This window comes from Protopterus annectens, chromosome 8.part0 (assembly GCF_019279795.1).
Source record: "Protopterus annectens isolate FY-2018-M chromosome 8.part0, PAN1.0, whole genome shotgun sequence".
NCBI classification, from domain to species: domain Eukaryota; kingdom Metazoa; phylum Chordata; order Ceratodontiformes; family Protopteridae; genus Protopterus; species Protopterus annectens.
Window position 1 is genome coordinate 295816155 of NC_056741.1, and position 17383 is coordinate 295833537.

Here is a 17383-nt window from a genome sequence, read left to right on the forward strand (position 1 = left end):
TCTTGATTTGGTCACCTCTTGTCAGTGGAGCAAGAGACCAGGCAGTTCTTAACCCAAGCTCTGTCTTGAGTGGAAGTCTAGGAAAGATGGTTTTACTGGTTGAATGAATACCCGATTAATGAAGGTTAAAGATCTATGTGCCTTCAGTCCTGAAGGAAGCTTCCAGTAGGTTTAAAGTTTTAGGGATGACTTCTGCAAATGGATGGTGGCTCACTTGGAAGAGATTCCATAGTTTATTTGTCCTTTAGTTTTTTTAAACAGGTTTTCACACTTTCACTTTAAGAATGCTGGTGATGGCCTTTTTACCATTTTGCTTGGTGTCCCTTCTCTCTGGACTGTGCAGATGCACTCCTGTGCATTGACCACCTAAAACATTCCACAAGAACTCTTGCTGGTCACTGGAGAGGGTGTAGAATGAAAGAACAAGCAGAATCCCTATTCACTGCCTGTGTGAGGCTAACCATTTGCCGTTTAGGAAGAATGGCTGCTTTGATTTTCAGAAAGACTGACCTTTGCCCACAACGTATCATTTGTTTTCTGAAAGTGATGCTTCATCCTTCTGTGCACATGTTTCCCCAACTGCGGCGAGTACCCTTACATAACTGTTTCAAGTTAGCTCACTTAGGTTCTGCTTTGGGGTATATTTTGTGGTGATCTATGGGTAACTTTGCATCAGAAGCTGTTTGTGGTCTTTTACAAATCTCTGGTGCTGAGCCACAGACTACTACAGGAACGGATCAGTTCTTAGAATGTTCCATCATTTGTAGTGTTTTGGGGGGGCTGACTAGTTGCATCTCTCTACCCCTTCCCAGTAGAGTTATTTGAAGTACAAGTAGCTTTGCCATCAACATTTCAATCCGGTTCAAGGGTGACACTGTATTGGCAGGTGGTCAGTACTTCAGGCAAACCTTTGCTATCACTGCCTGAACAGAGACACAGGAGAGCTGCCTGTGATGCCAGTACATCCTGTTTCTTGGTCAGGTTCTACCAGGAGATTATTGAGGCTGCTCTACATACATTTTATGATTCTGCTCAGACTAAATTGCTCCAAAAACCTCCTGCAAGATCTGCTACACTGAAGGCCTTGACACATTTCCAACTATATCTGTATGACTACAAGATGTACAGTTTTGCAGTTTGAAATCCAAAGATTGAAATATCTGTAGATTAAAGGTGTGAACTGTATTGCAAAATTGTGCTACTGCATAGCTTTTGTGCAACCAGGAAGACCCCCTTAAATATTTAGTTATCAAGCATAGCCAGGATGTTTGCTTTGTGTACGGTCTATTCTTAAGCTAGTCTCTTCATTCCTTAAACTATGGTTGTTAAATTTCTTTAATATTGTACTGTATATTACATTTACAATTATGCTATTTCAGAATTGAACCAACAATTTTTTGGTTTCCTTTCCACAGGGCGTGGAGGTAGGGAAGGTGCAATAGGACTTTGCCCTAATTGCCACGGTAGTGGAATGGAAGTACATGTCCAGCAGCTAGGACCTGGAATTATTCAGCAGATCCAGACTGTTTGTTCAGAATGCAGAGGCCAGGGAGAGTGGCTACATCCTCGTGATCGTTGTAGGAATTGTAGTGGAAAGAAGACTGTCAGAGTGAAAAAGATCTTGGAAGTTCACATTGACAAGGGTAAGAGGTTTATACTGACAGACGTACATAGTTTTATATGAAGTAGATTCTCTTGATTAGAGAACTGTAAGATCCTGGGGTAGTGAATGGATAAACTAATGGATTTATTTTTCTCATGTTGTGTTGTGGGAATTAAACAACTGGGACTTCATATAACTGTTGTCAGATCATTCCACTGAATCTTAGTGGCCTTAAGAGGGGGGTGCACCCATGTAATGTAGATTTCGTAAAGGTCACATAATCAAGGTAAAGTTGAACATTCTAGGGACTTTGTGGAGTTGGCAAACAAGTAATTTGGGATTATGAAAATCAAGTGCAAATAGATTGGAATTTACATGGAACTGGCTTTGCTGATGTGTCCCCAAAAATTGGAATTTGCATTGATCAACTGAGTAACCAGGACAAGATTCTCTGGAGCACAGGTATTAACCCACTCAATGGCTGTCCTACCTTGCCCCTGTTGCCCCATCCCCTGTCCTATTGAGGGTCAGGAGCTGGGTTCACTCTTCCCTAGCAGCAGCACCAGCCCTATAGTCTGTTCCTCTAAGGAGCTAGTAAGCGAGTCCGGTCTACCATGGCCTAACCTGTCCCGCATGGTGTCTGGGATTTAATGTGCATACTTCTAAAGCGTGGCCATAATGTTTTGCCTTCTAAATGATTTAATCCTATGATCTAGTTCTTGAATGCATCATTGCTGTTGAACAGCTTGCCAACTGGAGTTAGCAGTTCAGTAAGCCCTGCTGTCCCTCCCCCAGCCCAATGAATGAAGCATCTGCTGTTAACTGCCATCCTGCTTACTTTTCCCCTTCAGCACTACTAATCAAACCCTGCTTACTTTTCCCCTTCAGCACTACTAATCAAACCCATGGTCTTTTCTGGTGCAGTCCGGCCTTGGAACAATCATCCTGGTCTTGATATGCTTTCATGCTCATCTTTGTTTTCTAAATTTAAATAGAGAATTGCTTCGACTGTTGGATCCAAGTTGGCAAAGTCGATAAATAATTTCTTGTGTGGCTAGGAGGCCAGAAGGTAGTTTTGGAAGAAAATCTCAAACCTGTAACTAGTGAAGTGCCATTCTGACATCTCGACCTATTATCTTGGAGCAAGATTATTCTTGACTCTTGATATAACCTCTTCCAATTAATCACGGTGATCACCAGTATTCACCTAGGATGAATGGAAAACGTACAAATGTAGTAGTTTCATAATATTAGCAGATGTTGCCTGAGCTTCTTGAGGGTCTTCATGCCCAAATGTTTAGTAAGAACCTGTTTTGCATATACTCTGGGGACCAGAAGGCAGACTGGACCTTTTTGCTTCCAGAGTCATTGTCTGCTGGGAGTGTTAAATGGGTTCTCCTTTGATTCAACAAAGTCCAAAAACTCCTTATCCAAAGAAGGTTTTTCCTCCAGTGCTGTACTGGACTTTTAATTGCTTCTTCCATTTCAGGTTCTCTGGGATGTTTTTCTCCCCAAGTTTGCCCTCCAGTGACAACACCTGAAGTCCGATATCACTGTTGGCAGTATTTGAAACGGAAGGGATCTCCTGGCTTCGACAGCCTGACACTCGGCTAGTGTGCAAAAGCCCAATGATTTATGTATGTGCCATGTCACATTATGCTCCCAGCACAGAACGTAGGACATAAAAATGGACGTACAGATCGAAATACCCAGAACTGAATTGCCCCAGAAGAGAATAGTCTCCGTGGGGCCAAAAGGAGTCCATGTACGTCCACAAGGGAAAATGCGGAAGAAAAAGGGGGAACTCTTGGCAAGAATGGAATTTTAAAACCCAGAATAAGCAAGAGCAGGTTTGGAGGGAGATGGTGAATACTGCAGCAGTGAAGAGACATCCTTCTGTTTGGTAGTACAGTTGTACTGTCCTACATCACTGTTGCAGTATCCAAAACAGAAGAGTAAAAAAGCAGAATGGGAGGTGGAAGGCTGAGTAGAGCCCTCAACAGACCCACAACAATTTTCAGCAAAACCCATTCTGGCCCTAGAAACAATATCCAACTTGTAATGCTTAGTAACTAGGCCCTGATCTCACCTTTCAGTGGACACTCTTGTGAGTCCTTATATTTGTCTCTGGGAATACAGCCCATGTCAGTTCAACATCAGCAAAAAGTGGCAGACATGGTGGATGAGACTTGGTGGATGAGATGCACAAGCTTTGTGGAGGGATGCTGCACAGTTAGTGGTTTTCTGGTTTGAGAGGGTCTGTGCTCCGATTTCATTGAAGGGGTAGTTGGACTTTGCTAGTACAGGAATCAAACTGTCTGGATTCTCTCATGCCCTTAAGTTATGTCCACCATGGGGGCACACCAATTAGAAATCAGAAGTGAAAATCAGGCCTGTCCCCCTCCCCATTTTACTTGCAAAATAAATAGTACAGCTGCATCTACACATGGCTTCAGAACTTTCTGTAGTTTGGTACAAGTACAGAACCAGTGAATACTAAAGTTGTCCTGTTATATTAAACTGTTAAAGTATTCAAAACAGAAGGGATCTCCTGCCCAGGGCAGCTTTATGCCTAGTTACTATCCCTGTGGCAGCAGGTTCATTATTGTATACTGTTGGCTACAGTTATTCAGGACAAGAGGGCGACTTAAATTTCTATGCCATCTCTTATTTTGTTGGACAAGGAGTGATGGAAGTCAATCTTAGATTTAAGCAGTCTAAACTTATTTTTAAAGAAGTCAAAGTTCCACATTATGGTACAATCCAGTCTATCGCTGCTAAGTAAGCACTATTGGATGGTCTGTAAACATTCAGGACATATTCCAACATCAAAATACACAAGCACTCCAGGAGACATCTGTGCTTCTGGCTGAGCCAATCCTTACCAGTTCAGAGCACACTGCCCTTTGGACTTGCCACCATCCCCCAGGTGTTAACCAAATGTATGGCAGTGGTTGCAGCCCACCTTTGACTGCAAGGATTCCAGGTGTTTCCATGCTTAGACTATTGGCTCCTGACGGCACCCACAAGGCATCAATTACTTTAGGCCATCCAGTTTCTGCTACAATTGTTTAATTGCTAAGTTCACCAATTTCCAAGCAAAGTCAAAGATGCCCCTTTGCCTCATATACAGGACATTGAACGCAGCCATGCAGATAGCTGCCCTGCCTCCACAGTAAATATCATTGAGGCAATGGGTACAACTGTTTAGATACCCCAAGTTCAGTGGCTTGCCTGGTTCTGAAGGCCCTAGGATCCATGTCATTTGCCATTCTTCTGATACAGTTGATAAGATTTTTCATTCAAGTTCTCCAATGGACCCTAGCAGTCCAGTGGCTTATTCCATATAATCTATTGTCAGCTCTATCAGACTAGCTTTGATCTGCAGACATCTACAGTGGTGGATGCTTACAAATGAAACCTCTCTGCAGACCTTACTCTTCCCCCATCTATAGCCACAGTGACCACAGACGCTTCCTCAATGACCCCCCACTCTGGTCCAAGGTACGTGGTCTACAACCGAGACCAAATTGCACATATGTCCTGGAGGTGGGGGCAGTTCTTTTGTTGCAAGCCTTTCATGACTGCCTCCCTCTGGGAATGATATCAACAAGCAAGGGGGAAACCTGATCATACCCCTTGTACAGGGAGGCCATGTGGGTTTAGGAATGAGTAATCTGTTCAGAGTTCTCATTGCAACGGACATCCTGGGGGAGTCCATTCTGGTGGACAGACTGAGCAGATCGATCTAGAGTCCACACAAGTGGTCCCTGAATCCATCAGTAGCAAGTCGGCCTTTGGGGCTAACCTTGCTTTAACCTCTCTGCCTCTCACCTTATAAGCCTAGCCAAGAATTTCACCCATGTTCCCACAAAGTTGGCACTTGTTTCCCCCGGTCCAGCAGGGACACAGGTGGGGGATCCCAGGGGTGTATTTTCAGTTTCCCATTCGGTCTGCCAGGTTCCGTAGAGGGCTAGTGAGGTGCTCCTCTTAACATGGAGAGGGAGTCAATCCCACAGATGGAGTCTCTGGGGCACAAATCTATCCTGCTAACCAGCTCTGTTAATGTCAGACTAAGTTGAGGCCTTGTGTGCAGGTAGCGCAAATGGGAGTTTGACTTGCAGATATGCAGCAACTACATCCAGGCTCTGTCAGAGATGGCCTTGTATGCCAGACACAGGTCACCTCTGAGCAGTCTGAGACTGAGTAGAGGGAGAGGGTTTTTAGCCTATCTGTATAAGATAGGTGTTGGAGACCCTGGATTTTCCTGGTCAAGAACCTCTGGCCTCTACGGCTGCTGCATGTGTTTGGCAAGATACATGTCGAAGGGGGCATTGTACTCCATAATGGGTCTGATAAGGGAGGAGTACAGAGATGTTATGACCTTGTTCTTGGGTGAAATAACCTTACTTATGAGGTGGGCCTTGTAGAAAACCTTCCATACAGTAGAGGCAACTTTGTGATCAAAAGTCAGGTTGCTATCAACCAGGGTGCCCAAGCCCCTCACGACTGCGTGCTTAGTACATTGTTAATGTGATTAGTGGGGATACCATTTTCTAAAAGTCTCGCACAAGATGTGGAGAGTGGTGAGTAAGCATCTCTCAGTTTAGGGGCAGACTGATCTTCATTCGGCAGCTACCGGTCTGGGTTTGGTAGTCCAATTTTCCACCACACCACTCCTGCATGTTCCTCCCCACCACTCCTGCATGTTCCTCCCCTAACTCCCTCTGCAGTCTTAGTTTCAGGATCCCAGTCATTCATATCTGGCATCTTCTCTGAGGCTACTTATCTTTTTGGATAAAGAGCTCTCAGAGCCAAAGCCTGCCGGCCAGGTCTGGGTTGCAGCATTTGGGTCCAAAGTTTCCAGAGTTGTCTGTTCCTTGGCGCTTTGACACTTGACTGTTTAGTCGTGGTTTCCTCCTCTGGGATCCCACTTGGATCCTACCCATTCCAATATGCCCCAGCTTCTGGAGCCTCAACTACTCTCGCCACGGGAGCATCCTTCAGCGACTTTGCATTAGTCGCTGAACTGTCTGGCACATTTTGACTTCAAAGAGATTTGACCAAAGAGTATCAAATATTCTCTGGAACCATATCTACAGAGGTTAAGGATTCCGTAACTTGTCAGTTGACAACCCTACAGACTTATTGCTAATAGTTCCATGAGGTTAATTTTCAAGATAGTGGAAGGCACCTCGAGCTACGGGTTCAGGAGTTTCCATGAGGAGCCATGCCTGGATGTGTTTGCGTGATTTTATGCAGAGTTATTAAAGTCTAATTCCGTCAATGCTCCCTTTGATGGAATAGCCCTTTTTGGTCATAAAGAGAAATGCTGTCCAGGTGTGAGAAAGATGGAAGACCTTGTTGCTGTGGGTATAGGTTTTTTTCCCTAAAATTACCAACAAAGAATACATTTTACATTTACTGGATGTTCATAGACGGTTGCATTTGTTTGCATAGAACAGGAAAAAAAAAACAGGAAAGCAGACTCCTTTTTTGGACCAAAATTGTTAAAATCTGTTTCTAAAATTTATCTAGCAATGATTAACAAATTGCATTTCTTTTGTCTATAATCAATAAGGTGTTTCTGTTTACACGTTCTTTGAAAGCGCACTCCACTAGATCTGTGGCTACTTCCACAGTTTTCCAATCTAGGATGTCTATGGGTGACATTTGTGCAGCAGCAACTTGTGTACTCCTCATACCCTTATTACTCAATTCAAATTGGATCTGGTCTGCAGTGGTAAGGCACCATTTGGTTTTGTGGTGTTCGGGAATAGCCACCCTGAGTCCGCACTGGATTCAAGTAGTTAGGGACACTGCCCATTCATGAGGCTAGAATGACTATTGACAACATATAGAAAAAATTTGCATATGTACCATAATGCTCCATATGTGTTTCCTTCCTCACCTACCCCTATCCATGATTTCTGGAAGAATCCGCAGTTGCACGGTCTCTGAATGGGTATGTTTACATGTTTGTGACTTGGAATAGACAAATATGGGAACTAGTATCCGTTTACACTAGTATCCGTTTACACTATATAGCAGGAAATCTGCAGTGTTTGGCAGGGTGCATTGCAGGTAAGGGAAAAGCTGAATCTGGTTACTGCGAGCTGTAGCATCGGCAGTGTCTGATCGTATCCAAACCCCATTCGTGAGGAAAGAATAGATAGACCACACAGATGGAGCGTTGTGGCTATCCTGTGCCTTTTTTTTTTTTTTTTAAGTTTGTGGTTGTGCATATCTGGCTGTAGATGTACACGTACACTTCCTTATTTGGTTTAGGCTTTTTCCTCAGATGAAGGAATTACCAACTCATGTTCTGTTCCCAACTTGGGCATTTCTGCTGTTTAGTAGATGTTGGCTCTGTCCTGCAGAAATGTGTACCTGGTAGTGATATTGAGCACAACAAGCAGTAGAACCTTATGAGATTTACTCTCCTGAATGCCTATTCTGCCTTTGCAGAAAGTAAATACTTGCAAGTATATCATAAAAATAGGTGTGTGTCGCTTTACACACTAAAAGCAAGACAAACACACAGTGAAGAAAGCTTAGTAACCATAAAGTTGCGGGAAAAATGTTTAATCAGTAGAACACAGAAAATGTATACTTGATGGCCAGAAACATACTGGTATGTAGTGAAGGATCTGCTCACAAGGCTACTTGAGGAAGCCAAGTATAACCTGTACTTAATGTGCACCCATACAGAAGGTATTGCCTTTACCCAGCTATTGAAGTAGTTTGCAAATCCAGTTCTTTTCCTAGAGTTGTTCCTTTTCACAGGGCACACATCAGATGGGTTGAGCCATGCTTGGAGAACATCCAGCTACCTGAACATCCAATATAGGTGTAACCATAAGGATAAATTTTCTCAATAGGTCATTCACCATCCCTGTGATGTCTGTTTTAAAATTGTATATAAGCTAGTTTCATGTGGCTTGTTCAAAGGTTACAGATGTAACATGGCATTCAATAACTAGCTGTCTGAGATGTGCAGGGATTTTACTTGGAATGAAGAGCGAGGTAAACTGCATCATGTCCGATTTGATTAAAGTGTGCCTTTCTGATGTAAGGATCACACTTGCCAAATTGTCTACCATCTGTGGAGATTGCCATGTTATCTACTAGTAACTTGATTTGTGATAATGGTATTGAATTTCAAAACCCCAAAGTACCAGACATTAATGCTTGAGTAACGCTGCTGTTTTCATCAGTATTAGTGCATTGGTTATGCCATCTGCTTAAAAAAAAAAATGTTGAACCTTTGATTTTTTTTTTTTTTTTTTGCTTTCTATGAACTTCTTTCCACTTTGCAGTTTATATTCAAGTCATTTGTGATTTGACAGTTTGAGCTGTTTACTGTAGGAAACACAATTCCTTGTGTGGCAGATGTCTGCCCTTTTCATTTTGAGTTCCAGAGCTTTTCTGGATGTCTGTGATCAAGCGGTTTCTTAACCCCCCCCCCCCCCCCAAACATTTTTTTCCCTTAAGCTCATCCTAAAGCTTAAAAGAAAAGATATTTCTTTGACCATACCTCTTGGCTGTCTTTGCATCATTTTGGTTTAGTTCCTCAAGGTTTGCATTTTTCTGGCAGACTGACATTCAGTCAGTAAATAGGACATCTGAATTTCACAGTTCATACCCTTAGAAAAGGCATGCTAATGCAAGAGTCATATATTTAGCAATTGTCCTAAATTGTTCTTTTTTGGCCTTTGTTTCTTTAATTTGGTCTTTGTTCAGAATTTCCTCTGCTAGGAGGTTGAGAGGTATGCCTTGACAAATGGTTTCTCATAGTTAGCAGCAGTAATTTTTCTGTCTGGTTTCAGATGAGCTGTAATCTTTGGGCTTCTGTTATAAAAGCTATTTCTGGTACTTTTTAAGAATTTGGTGTAAGAGTGGACCATGACTGATTCAAACTGTGTAAAACTTGAAACTTTGGCTAGCCTGACTGCATACTTTGCTACTTGGGATGAAGCCTGTCTGTTATGTGGTGATCTATCCTCTGAGAGAAATGTAGCTTCTCAATTTGCCCCTTTTTAAATCTAGGTGTCGAGTGCAGGTAACTTCAATGAACCAAAGATAGAGGGATATATTCTGTTTTCTGTCTTGGGAGTCCTTGCTTTTTTAGTTGGCATTTCTCTGAGGATTTTTATCTCAAGTGTCGCTGGTCCTAGCCTTCCAGGTTGACCGGAATCACAGTGGCTCAGGTTTTCATCACATGGTAAGCTGAGGCAGAGCTGGTTTCCAAGCAAGTTGAAAATTGAGCACTAGGGATGACGCCCACAGTTTATGGCAAGTACATTTGCTGCTCTTTTAGCCTTAATGTAGCCCCAGTTCTTTTTCTTGGTTTGCTATGCGTTTAAACTTTTAAAAGATATATATTGCTGGTTTGTAACTTGAGTTGGAATTCAGAATTTTAAGCTTAAATTTTGCACATTTATTTTCCTAGGAATGAAGGACGGTCAGAAAATAACATTTTATGGAGAAGGAGACCAGGCGCCAGGGATAGATCCTGGTGACATAGTGATTGTTTTGGATCAGAAGGAGCATCCTTTCTTTCAGCGGAATGGAAATGACTTGTTAATGAAAATGGAGATTGACTTGGTTGATGCTCTTTGTGGGTGTCGACAAACTGTCTCAACACTTGATGGCAGGACCCTGTTGGTCATGTCAAGTCCAGGTTAGTCTGTAGCACCATGTTGCCTTAAAATAACTTGGTAATGGCCTTGACGTGAATGTCAAATTATAGATTCTGTTTCCTTTGTGTGTTTTGCAGACTGGTGTACAAAGTTAAGGGCCACAATCTGGTCTATTAGTTGCATCTGCTTTGTTCTATGCCTTTCCTACTTTTGAAGCTCCAGAGCCCTTTTTAATAAGAGTAAATTAACTTCAGAAATCCTGTCAACCCCTCACTTGCTAGTTGGTTGCCTTAGCTCTCTGCCCCCTTGATTATTGCCTAGCTCAGTGTTGTGCGCTGCCTGTGTACAGGAGCTAGTTGGAATAATGACACCATGGGCAGATTTTTGTTGATTGTAGGCAGTCACATGCTTGAGTGCTGTAGGCTGCTTCAGTGGGTATGAATGGCTGAAGATTCTAGGTGGCAGTGGGGTGGTCTGGACAGTGATAGTTTCTGGGGTACTTGGTACCAGGCTGGTAACCTGATTGGTATTTGGATTCATTTTAAGTCACGCTGTGAGCTCATTTGGTTTATTTTGAGAAGTAACTTCACTTTACTAAAGGTGGGTGAAAAAAGACATTGAAGAGAGAATCCACTCTGCTTGCCAGACTGTTTGCTTTTGTTGAGCTCACTGTCCATGTAAGCTTTTTATCAGTGTACTCTTAAGCACAACATCTAGCTGCAACTCTTGTATCCTCACAAGATTTGTCTGGCCGTAACAGTCCATCACTATCCATTAGTCAAATAGTCTGGGTTGTCCATGCTTCCAGTAGTGTTGAAATATTACACCTTCCCCAGTCAACCCGGTCAGAGAAGAGATGATCATAGTATGGATTGGATTCTTTATCCTTAATTAATAGCACGTGTATGTGTATACTAGTCTGGCCTCCCTTCTCAAGCTTTCCTGTATGTAGTCGGAGTCTCGCCTTGTCAGGACTTCAGCCCAGCATATTGAAAGGGATGGCAGCAGCTAGCACCAGTTTCACTTTGTCTGGCATCTTCAGAGAACTGCAAGACAGTTTTTAAAAAAAAAAATGAAGTCCTGTGTGGAAATTGAAATGCATTCAGAATGTGTGTTGCTCATTTGGGTGTGTTGTGATGCCTGCAATGCCCCTGCAGGGGAAAAAACTGGGAGTGTGTATTTTGCCCATTAATAATCAACTACATTACCTTGTCCTCTTCTGGAAAACAAAAAACAGTAACAAATCTGCAAAGAACAGCCAAATGTTAAGGGCCAACATTTCAAGGGTCATGTGACCATCCTACTAAATTCTGCCTTTTTTTTTTTTTTTTTTTTAACCCTTCTGGTTGCTTTTACTCTTAGTTTGAGGAATTTGTGGGTACATGGCACAATCCATCCAAAGCAGTAGCTCCACCCCCATAAAAGTAAATGGGAATCCCCCTCCTCCAGATTCCTCTTATGTGGTCTGCACTTTGTATTTATACAGACTTTCTAGTCCATGGGCTATGTGTTGGCAGATTTCTGTAAGTTCTCTCTCTGGTATGGGTAGGAGGGTCTCGTCAGACTCTCTAGAAGAGCTCTCCAAAAGTATTGAGGTGACATTGAGGATCGAAGGAGATTTTAGTGTCCAGAATTTTTATAAAGCTCTATTACTGAGCCTCACCCAGTAGCTGTGCCCTCTGTCCCAGAATCTATAGGCTACCTTTGAGAGTGTATCCCTAGACCTGCACTCAAAACTGCAAGCCCCTAACAAGCTAAATGGAGTTGTGTGCAGTACTGTTTGCAGAAGTAATGGTAGTTGGTTTTCTGCATTTGCTGATATAAACTGATTTTTCTTGAAGGCTTTTTTACTTCAGCTGTAATGGTACTTTGTTATAAATTCTACGAGATAAAATATATGTTCGATCTTCAGATTGAGGACATGGATGGTGAAGCACCTGACTATTCTAAGGATGCTAACTGTATGGCCCCAAGAGATAATCATGGATTTAGTCCAGCAACTTTTTCACCCACCAACTCAGCCTTGTTGGTGTAGAGAGCCCACTGTGACCAGACCGTTTTGAGTTAGATTAGTGGCTCAGGTGCTTTCTGCAGTTGGGAGAGGCTGTGTACGTGTATTTTTACAGTGCACGGATTTCCCTGTTGGAGACTGCATGTTTAATGTGCTCTTTATTGGAGGTATCAACTGATTTTGGTGGTTCCCCATTTATAACCATTGCACGTCAAAGTAGTAGGGCATGAGTAATGTGGTAGTGATCATCTGGAGGCTGTCTTGTTCCCTCTAGGTTTGCCTTCATTTCAGTAAGAGGGTAGGCAGGTGGGGGTGCAAAGTGTGTTTTTACCCACTAATTTTGAGGTACTGTTAAAGTTGACTTGTAAAGTAGTGGGACTTAAAGAAGCAGTTTAAGGCTGGTTATTTCGAGTACATGTCTGAGAAGCAGGCCTGGAGAGGCAAGTTAGGGTCAAGTAGCAAGTAGGTTAAGTATCAACGATGAGCAGTACCTCTGCTGACCTATACTGTCATTTTTCTACTTTCTGTTCATTCACCTTCTTTCTGCACCCCTTTCCCCTCACAAAGCAGGGAGTTCTTCCTCTAAAAACAAATGGTTAGTAATGGCTGTTCATTCACCTTCTTTCTGCACCCCTTTCCCCTCACAAAGAAGGGAGTTCTTCCTCTAAAAACAAATGGTTAGTAATGGCCACAGGAAAACTGATAAATGGAGATTTCCATAGTCAACATGCACCTTTCCTCCCTTGATAATTCTCTCTAGAACAAGAACTGGTATGTCCAGGTAATGTTGTATGACATATCAAAGAGTGCTTGGAGGAGCAGGTAAAGGACTAAACTCATAATGCCTAGCCTCAGTATTGGTCCTGAATTGTTTGCTTCTATTCCTGCAAACTGGAAGAGTTTCCCCATGGACAGCTGGATTCAACATATTAACACTTCCCCTCTTGACACACTGCAAATGTTTGAGGTTGCTTTGATTTGTGTTTTGCCAGGGATATGCAAAAAAGTTAGTGACCCTCTATGTAAAGGATTACTTTTTTTTTCACCCCCCCCCCCCCCCAGTTCACAAGGACCACATGTGTTTTCAGAGTGGGGAGGAGTGCCTTTTGGGGTTGTTCACTTTGTCTGGTGTAATTCTACATTGTCCCCCTCCCCGACATGAAAATGTCATACCTATCTCTGAACAGTTCGATCAAACCCCACTGCAAAGATGAGGAGAGCTGTGAATTACTGTAATGAAGACAAAGATTCCTCAACACCGAATAAAGTATCCAACGTAGAACCAAACTACCAAATGTAAAAGACGGTGACACACGGCTGACAATGCACATTTTATTAACGAACAGAAAAAGTAAGCAGATGTTCTTCATCTCACATTGCTGCAGTCCTTACACTTGGGTAGTCCGCTGTCCTCGGTCGGCCCGAATATCAAAGTATAAGGCTGACGTCGGTCAAGGCGCATTTGACTGACATCAGGACGTCAGGGTACAAATGCGCATGACCGACGTCATATCCTCAGTCTTTTTTGCCTCATGGTCCGATGCAGAAGCAGCGTTGCAAGTGCCGTTCGGCGTTCTGAAATTTTTCGAATTCGGAGTTTCAGACCGAGTCAAAGTTGGCTAAGTACCCCGTTGGGGAATATTTTAGTTTTTTTCTTGCCTCAGTGGTTTACCGGATGTCAGAAAAAGTGAATAACTGTATTTCTTGTGGGAAACAGATACCGCATAGAGATTATCATACTTTGTGTATTCCTTGTTTAGGGCCTGAGCACGACGTTGTTGGGTGTCGCTCTTGTGCTAGATTCAATAAGCGCACTATAAAGAGAAGGTTAGATTGTGCCAGGTTAGTCTTCGGGAAGCGGTGCAATTATAAAATGCCGTCGGATGCTCAGACGCCCGCTTCTTAGAAGCGCAAGGACAAAGCAGCTAAGTCTAGGCTAGAAGAACCATCCGTCCCGGATGCTGGTTTTAGAGGTGTCGGTGGAGCCGGTGGTTCCGCCGGAGGTTTCTTTGGAGTCCCAGGGAGAGACTTTGTTATTGCAGGATGTGGCCTCTCAGGAGGCAGGTCAGGCTGAAGGGGCTTCTCAGGTTACTGTACTCCCCTCCCTTCCTAGGGTGGTTAGGCCCTCTCCTTCTGTTTCCAAGGCTTCTCCCAGAGGCAGGCCAGGTTTAGCTTCAGTTGGTGTCACCCCTAGTTCTTCAGGAACTGTGCCCAAGAAGCATATGCTTAAAATGGCAGAAGATTTGATTACTTTGATTAGAGGTTCTTTGCCCCCTCCTGATAAGAGACCTAGGGTGGAACCTGAGCTAGGGAGTTTTGAGCAGGCTTCGGATGTTTCAGAGTCTTCGGCTGAAGACTTGCAGGAGTATTCTCCTTATTCTGATTCGGATGTGGATGATTCTACTCCTTCTGCTTCTCCTCCTGAGGATTTTTCTTTTTCAGAGACTCTTCATTCCATGAGGGAGCATTTTAAGTGGGAAGGTCAGGACTTCTCTGATTCCAGGAAAAGGCTTAGGGAATTTTTGTTTTTACCCCAGCATAGGCCTTTGGCTATACCTCCTGTTCTGGATGTGGTGAAAGATGTTTTTGCAGAGGCTTCTCTTAATCCTGATTCTTTGCCTCCTGCTCCTGTTAAACCGGATAGGTATTACAGGGTGCCTGAAGCTCATAAGTATCTTTTTAAGAGTCCTAGGGCAGACCCAGAAACTGTTAGTCAGGGGCCTAAAGGTGTTAAGGCTTCTGTCATTAAAAATCCGGTTCCTCCAGATAAAGAGGCCAGGGCTTTGGATAGATGGGGAAAGAAAGTTTATACTTCTTCCACCCTAGCTATGAGGGCTTTGAATTGCCAGTTTCACATGTTGAAATACCAAAACTATCTCCTTTCACAATTGAAGTCTAAGGTAGATGCTCTGGCGGAAGGTATTGAGTGTAAAGAGTTACAAGATTTAGTACATGTTTCTGAACAGGTGGGTAAGCATTCTTTGCAATGTGGTTTTGATGCTGTACAGGCCTAGTCTAGGGTGGCTGCCACTGGTTCTTCATGAGGCACGCCTGGCTGAGGGATCAGAATTTATCTGAACATGTTAAGACAAGGATTTTAGATGCTCCTTTACAATCTGATGTGTTGTTTGGTTCTCCTGTTGAGGCAGTCTTAAAGAAAATGGAAGACAAGGCTAAGTCTATGCAGACTGTTAAAGATTTTTTGCAGGTTCAGCCTCCGAAGTTTAGTAGAAATTGGCCTACCAAGGGGTGGACGTATCCTTCTTATGATTCCCAGTCTAGGGGTAGGTCTAGACGTGGTAGGGGCAGAGCTCAGGGCTCTTTCAGGCCTAGAACAGGGAGTTCACCTGCACAGTCTTCGGCTGAGGGCAGGGGTCAGTCCTTTCGTAAACAGACCCAATGACCTACCTTTTCAGCTGCCAGAGCCTTCTCGTCTGGCAGCACCTTTGGGAGGAAGGTTGGCACTTTTCAAGGAAAATTGGAGTTTGATTACCCAAGACAGATGGGTATTGGATATCATACACCACGGTTACAGGTTTTATTTCCATACCTTGCCTCCTTTCAAAGGCATGCCAGACGTTCCTCCTCAACAAAGAATAGAGGCTCACAAACAAATTTCTCTGTTACTTCAAATAGGGGCCATACAGCCGGTCCCTATGCCAGAAGTGGGCCTAGGATTTTATTCTCGCCTGTTCCTAGTACCAAAGAAAGGGAACACGTGGAGACCAATTTTGGATTTATCTACCCTCAACACTTATCTGGACATTCCCAAGTTCAAAATGTTGACGTTACAACAGCTTTTACCTCTGCTGGGCAAAGATCATTGGATGGTAACTTTGGATCTCAAGGAGGCTTACCTTCATGTTCCTATCAGACTGAGTTGCAGGAAGTATCTGCGTTTCGGGCTGGGACTTCTCATTATCAGTTCTCTGCATTGCCCTTTGGCTTATCTACTGCCCAGAGTGTTCACGAAAGTTCTGGCTCCAGTGATAGCTTTCCTCAGGCTAAAAGGAATACAGATCTATCCTTATTTGGACGATTGCCTGATTCTGGCTCAAGGAAGGGACGAGCTACTTCATCATTTGGAATATGTGATAGCAGTGCTAAGATGCCTGGGGTATTCTGTGAACGAAATAAAGTCCAGTCTAGTACCCTCTCAGGACATGTGCTTTCTGGGTGTAAGACTGAATACAGCAGCCCAGATGGCCTTTTTGACCCCGGACAAACAAAAGAATCTTTCCCTTTACTTTCATCAATTGTCTCATCAGTCCAGGTTGACTGCAAGGACAGTCCTTCAAGCCTTGGGGTTCATGGCATCTTGTATTCTGGTGCTTCCCAATGCCAAACTGCATATGAGGAAGTTACAATGGTATCTCAAAAATGTATGGACACAGCACTGCCAGGATCTGGACACTGTCATTCAAATAATACCTTGCATTCAAAAGGAATTGTTGTGGTGGGCTCAGGAATGTCACCTAAACAAGGGACTCTCTGTGACCCGGCCAGAGGCGAGTCAGATTCTAACGACAGATGCCTCAGACAAAGCTTGGGGAGCTCATCTGAATGGAAAGTGGATACAAGACAAGTGGCCTGCCAGACTACAACATCTACATATCAACTTGAAGGAGATGATAGCAGTCCAGTTTGCATTAATAGCTTTCAAGGATTTACTTCTTCCAGGGCAGGAGTTGATTCTAACAGACAACACAACTGTCATGTGGTACATCAACAAGCAAGGGGGAACACATTCTTATCCTCTATGCAGGCAAGCAATGATTTTGTGGGAGACTGCTCTCAATTTACAGCTAAATCTTCAGGCAAGGTTTCTGCCGGGAGCACAGAACTCCTTAGCAGATGTGTTGAGCAGACAAATTATGGATCCCCACGAGTGGAAATTGGATCCTCATGTATTTCAGAAATTGACAGTGTCATGGGGAACTCCAGACATAGATCTGTTCGCTTCTCCACTAAACCACCAGCTGCCAAAGTTTTGCACGAAAAGGTTTCATCCCACAGCTTGGAAAGTGGATGCTCTTTCTTTCAATTGGAGCAATCTTCATGTGTATGCCTTTCCACCTCTGCCTCTCCTCCCAAAGGTACTACCAAAGGCCAGACAGGACAAGCCAA

General features: G+C 43.4%; 1 protein-coding gene across 4 annotated transcripts in view; it reads left to right on the forward strand.

Annotated features, from left to right (window-relative positions):
• LOC122808766 (dnaJ homolog subfamily A member 1-like) overlaps positions 1–17383 on the forward strand; it is a 206852-nt gene that overhangs the window by 117251 nt on the left and 72218 nt on the right. For all 4 annotated transcript variants that reach the window (XM_044079793.1, XM_044079792.1, XM_044079795.1 and 1 more), the window contains 2 exons: positions 1416–1643; positions 10056–10286. In XM_044079793.1, the coding sequence (XP_043935728.1) occupies positions 1416–1643; positions 10056–10286 (459 nt within the window). The remainder of the gene's footprint in view (positions 1–1415; positions 1644–10055; positions 10287–17383) is intronic.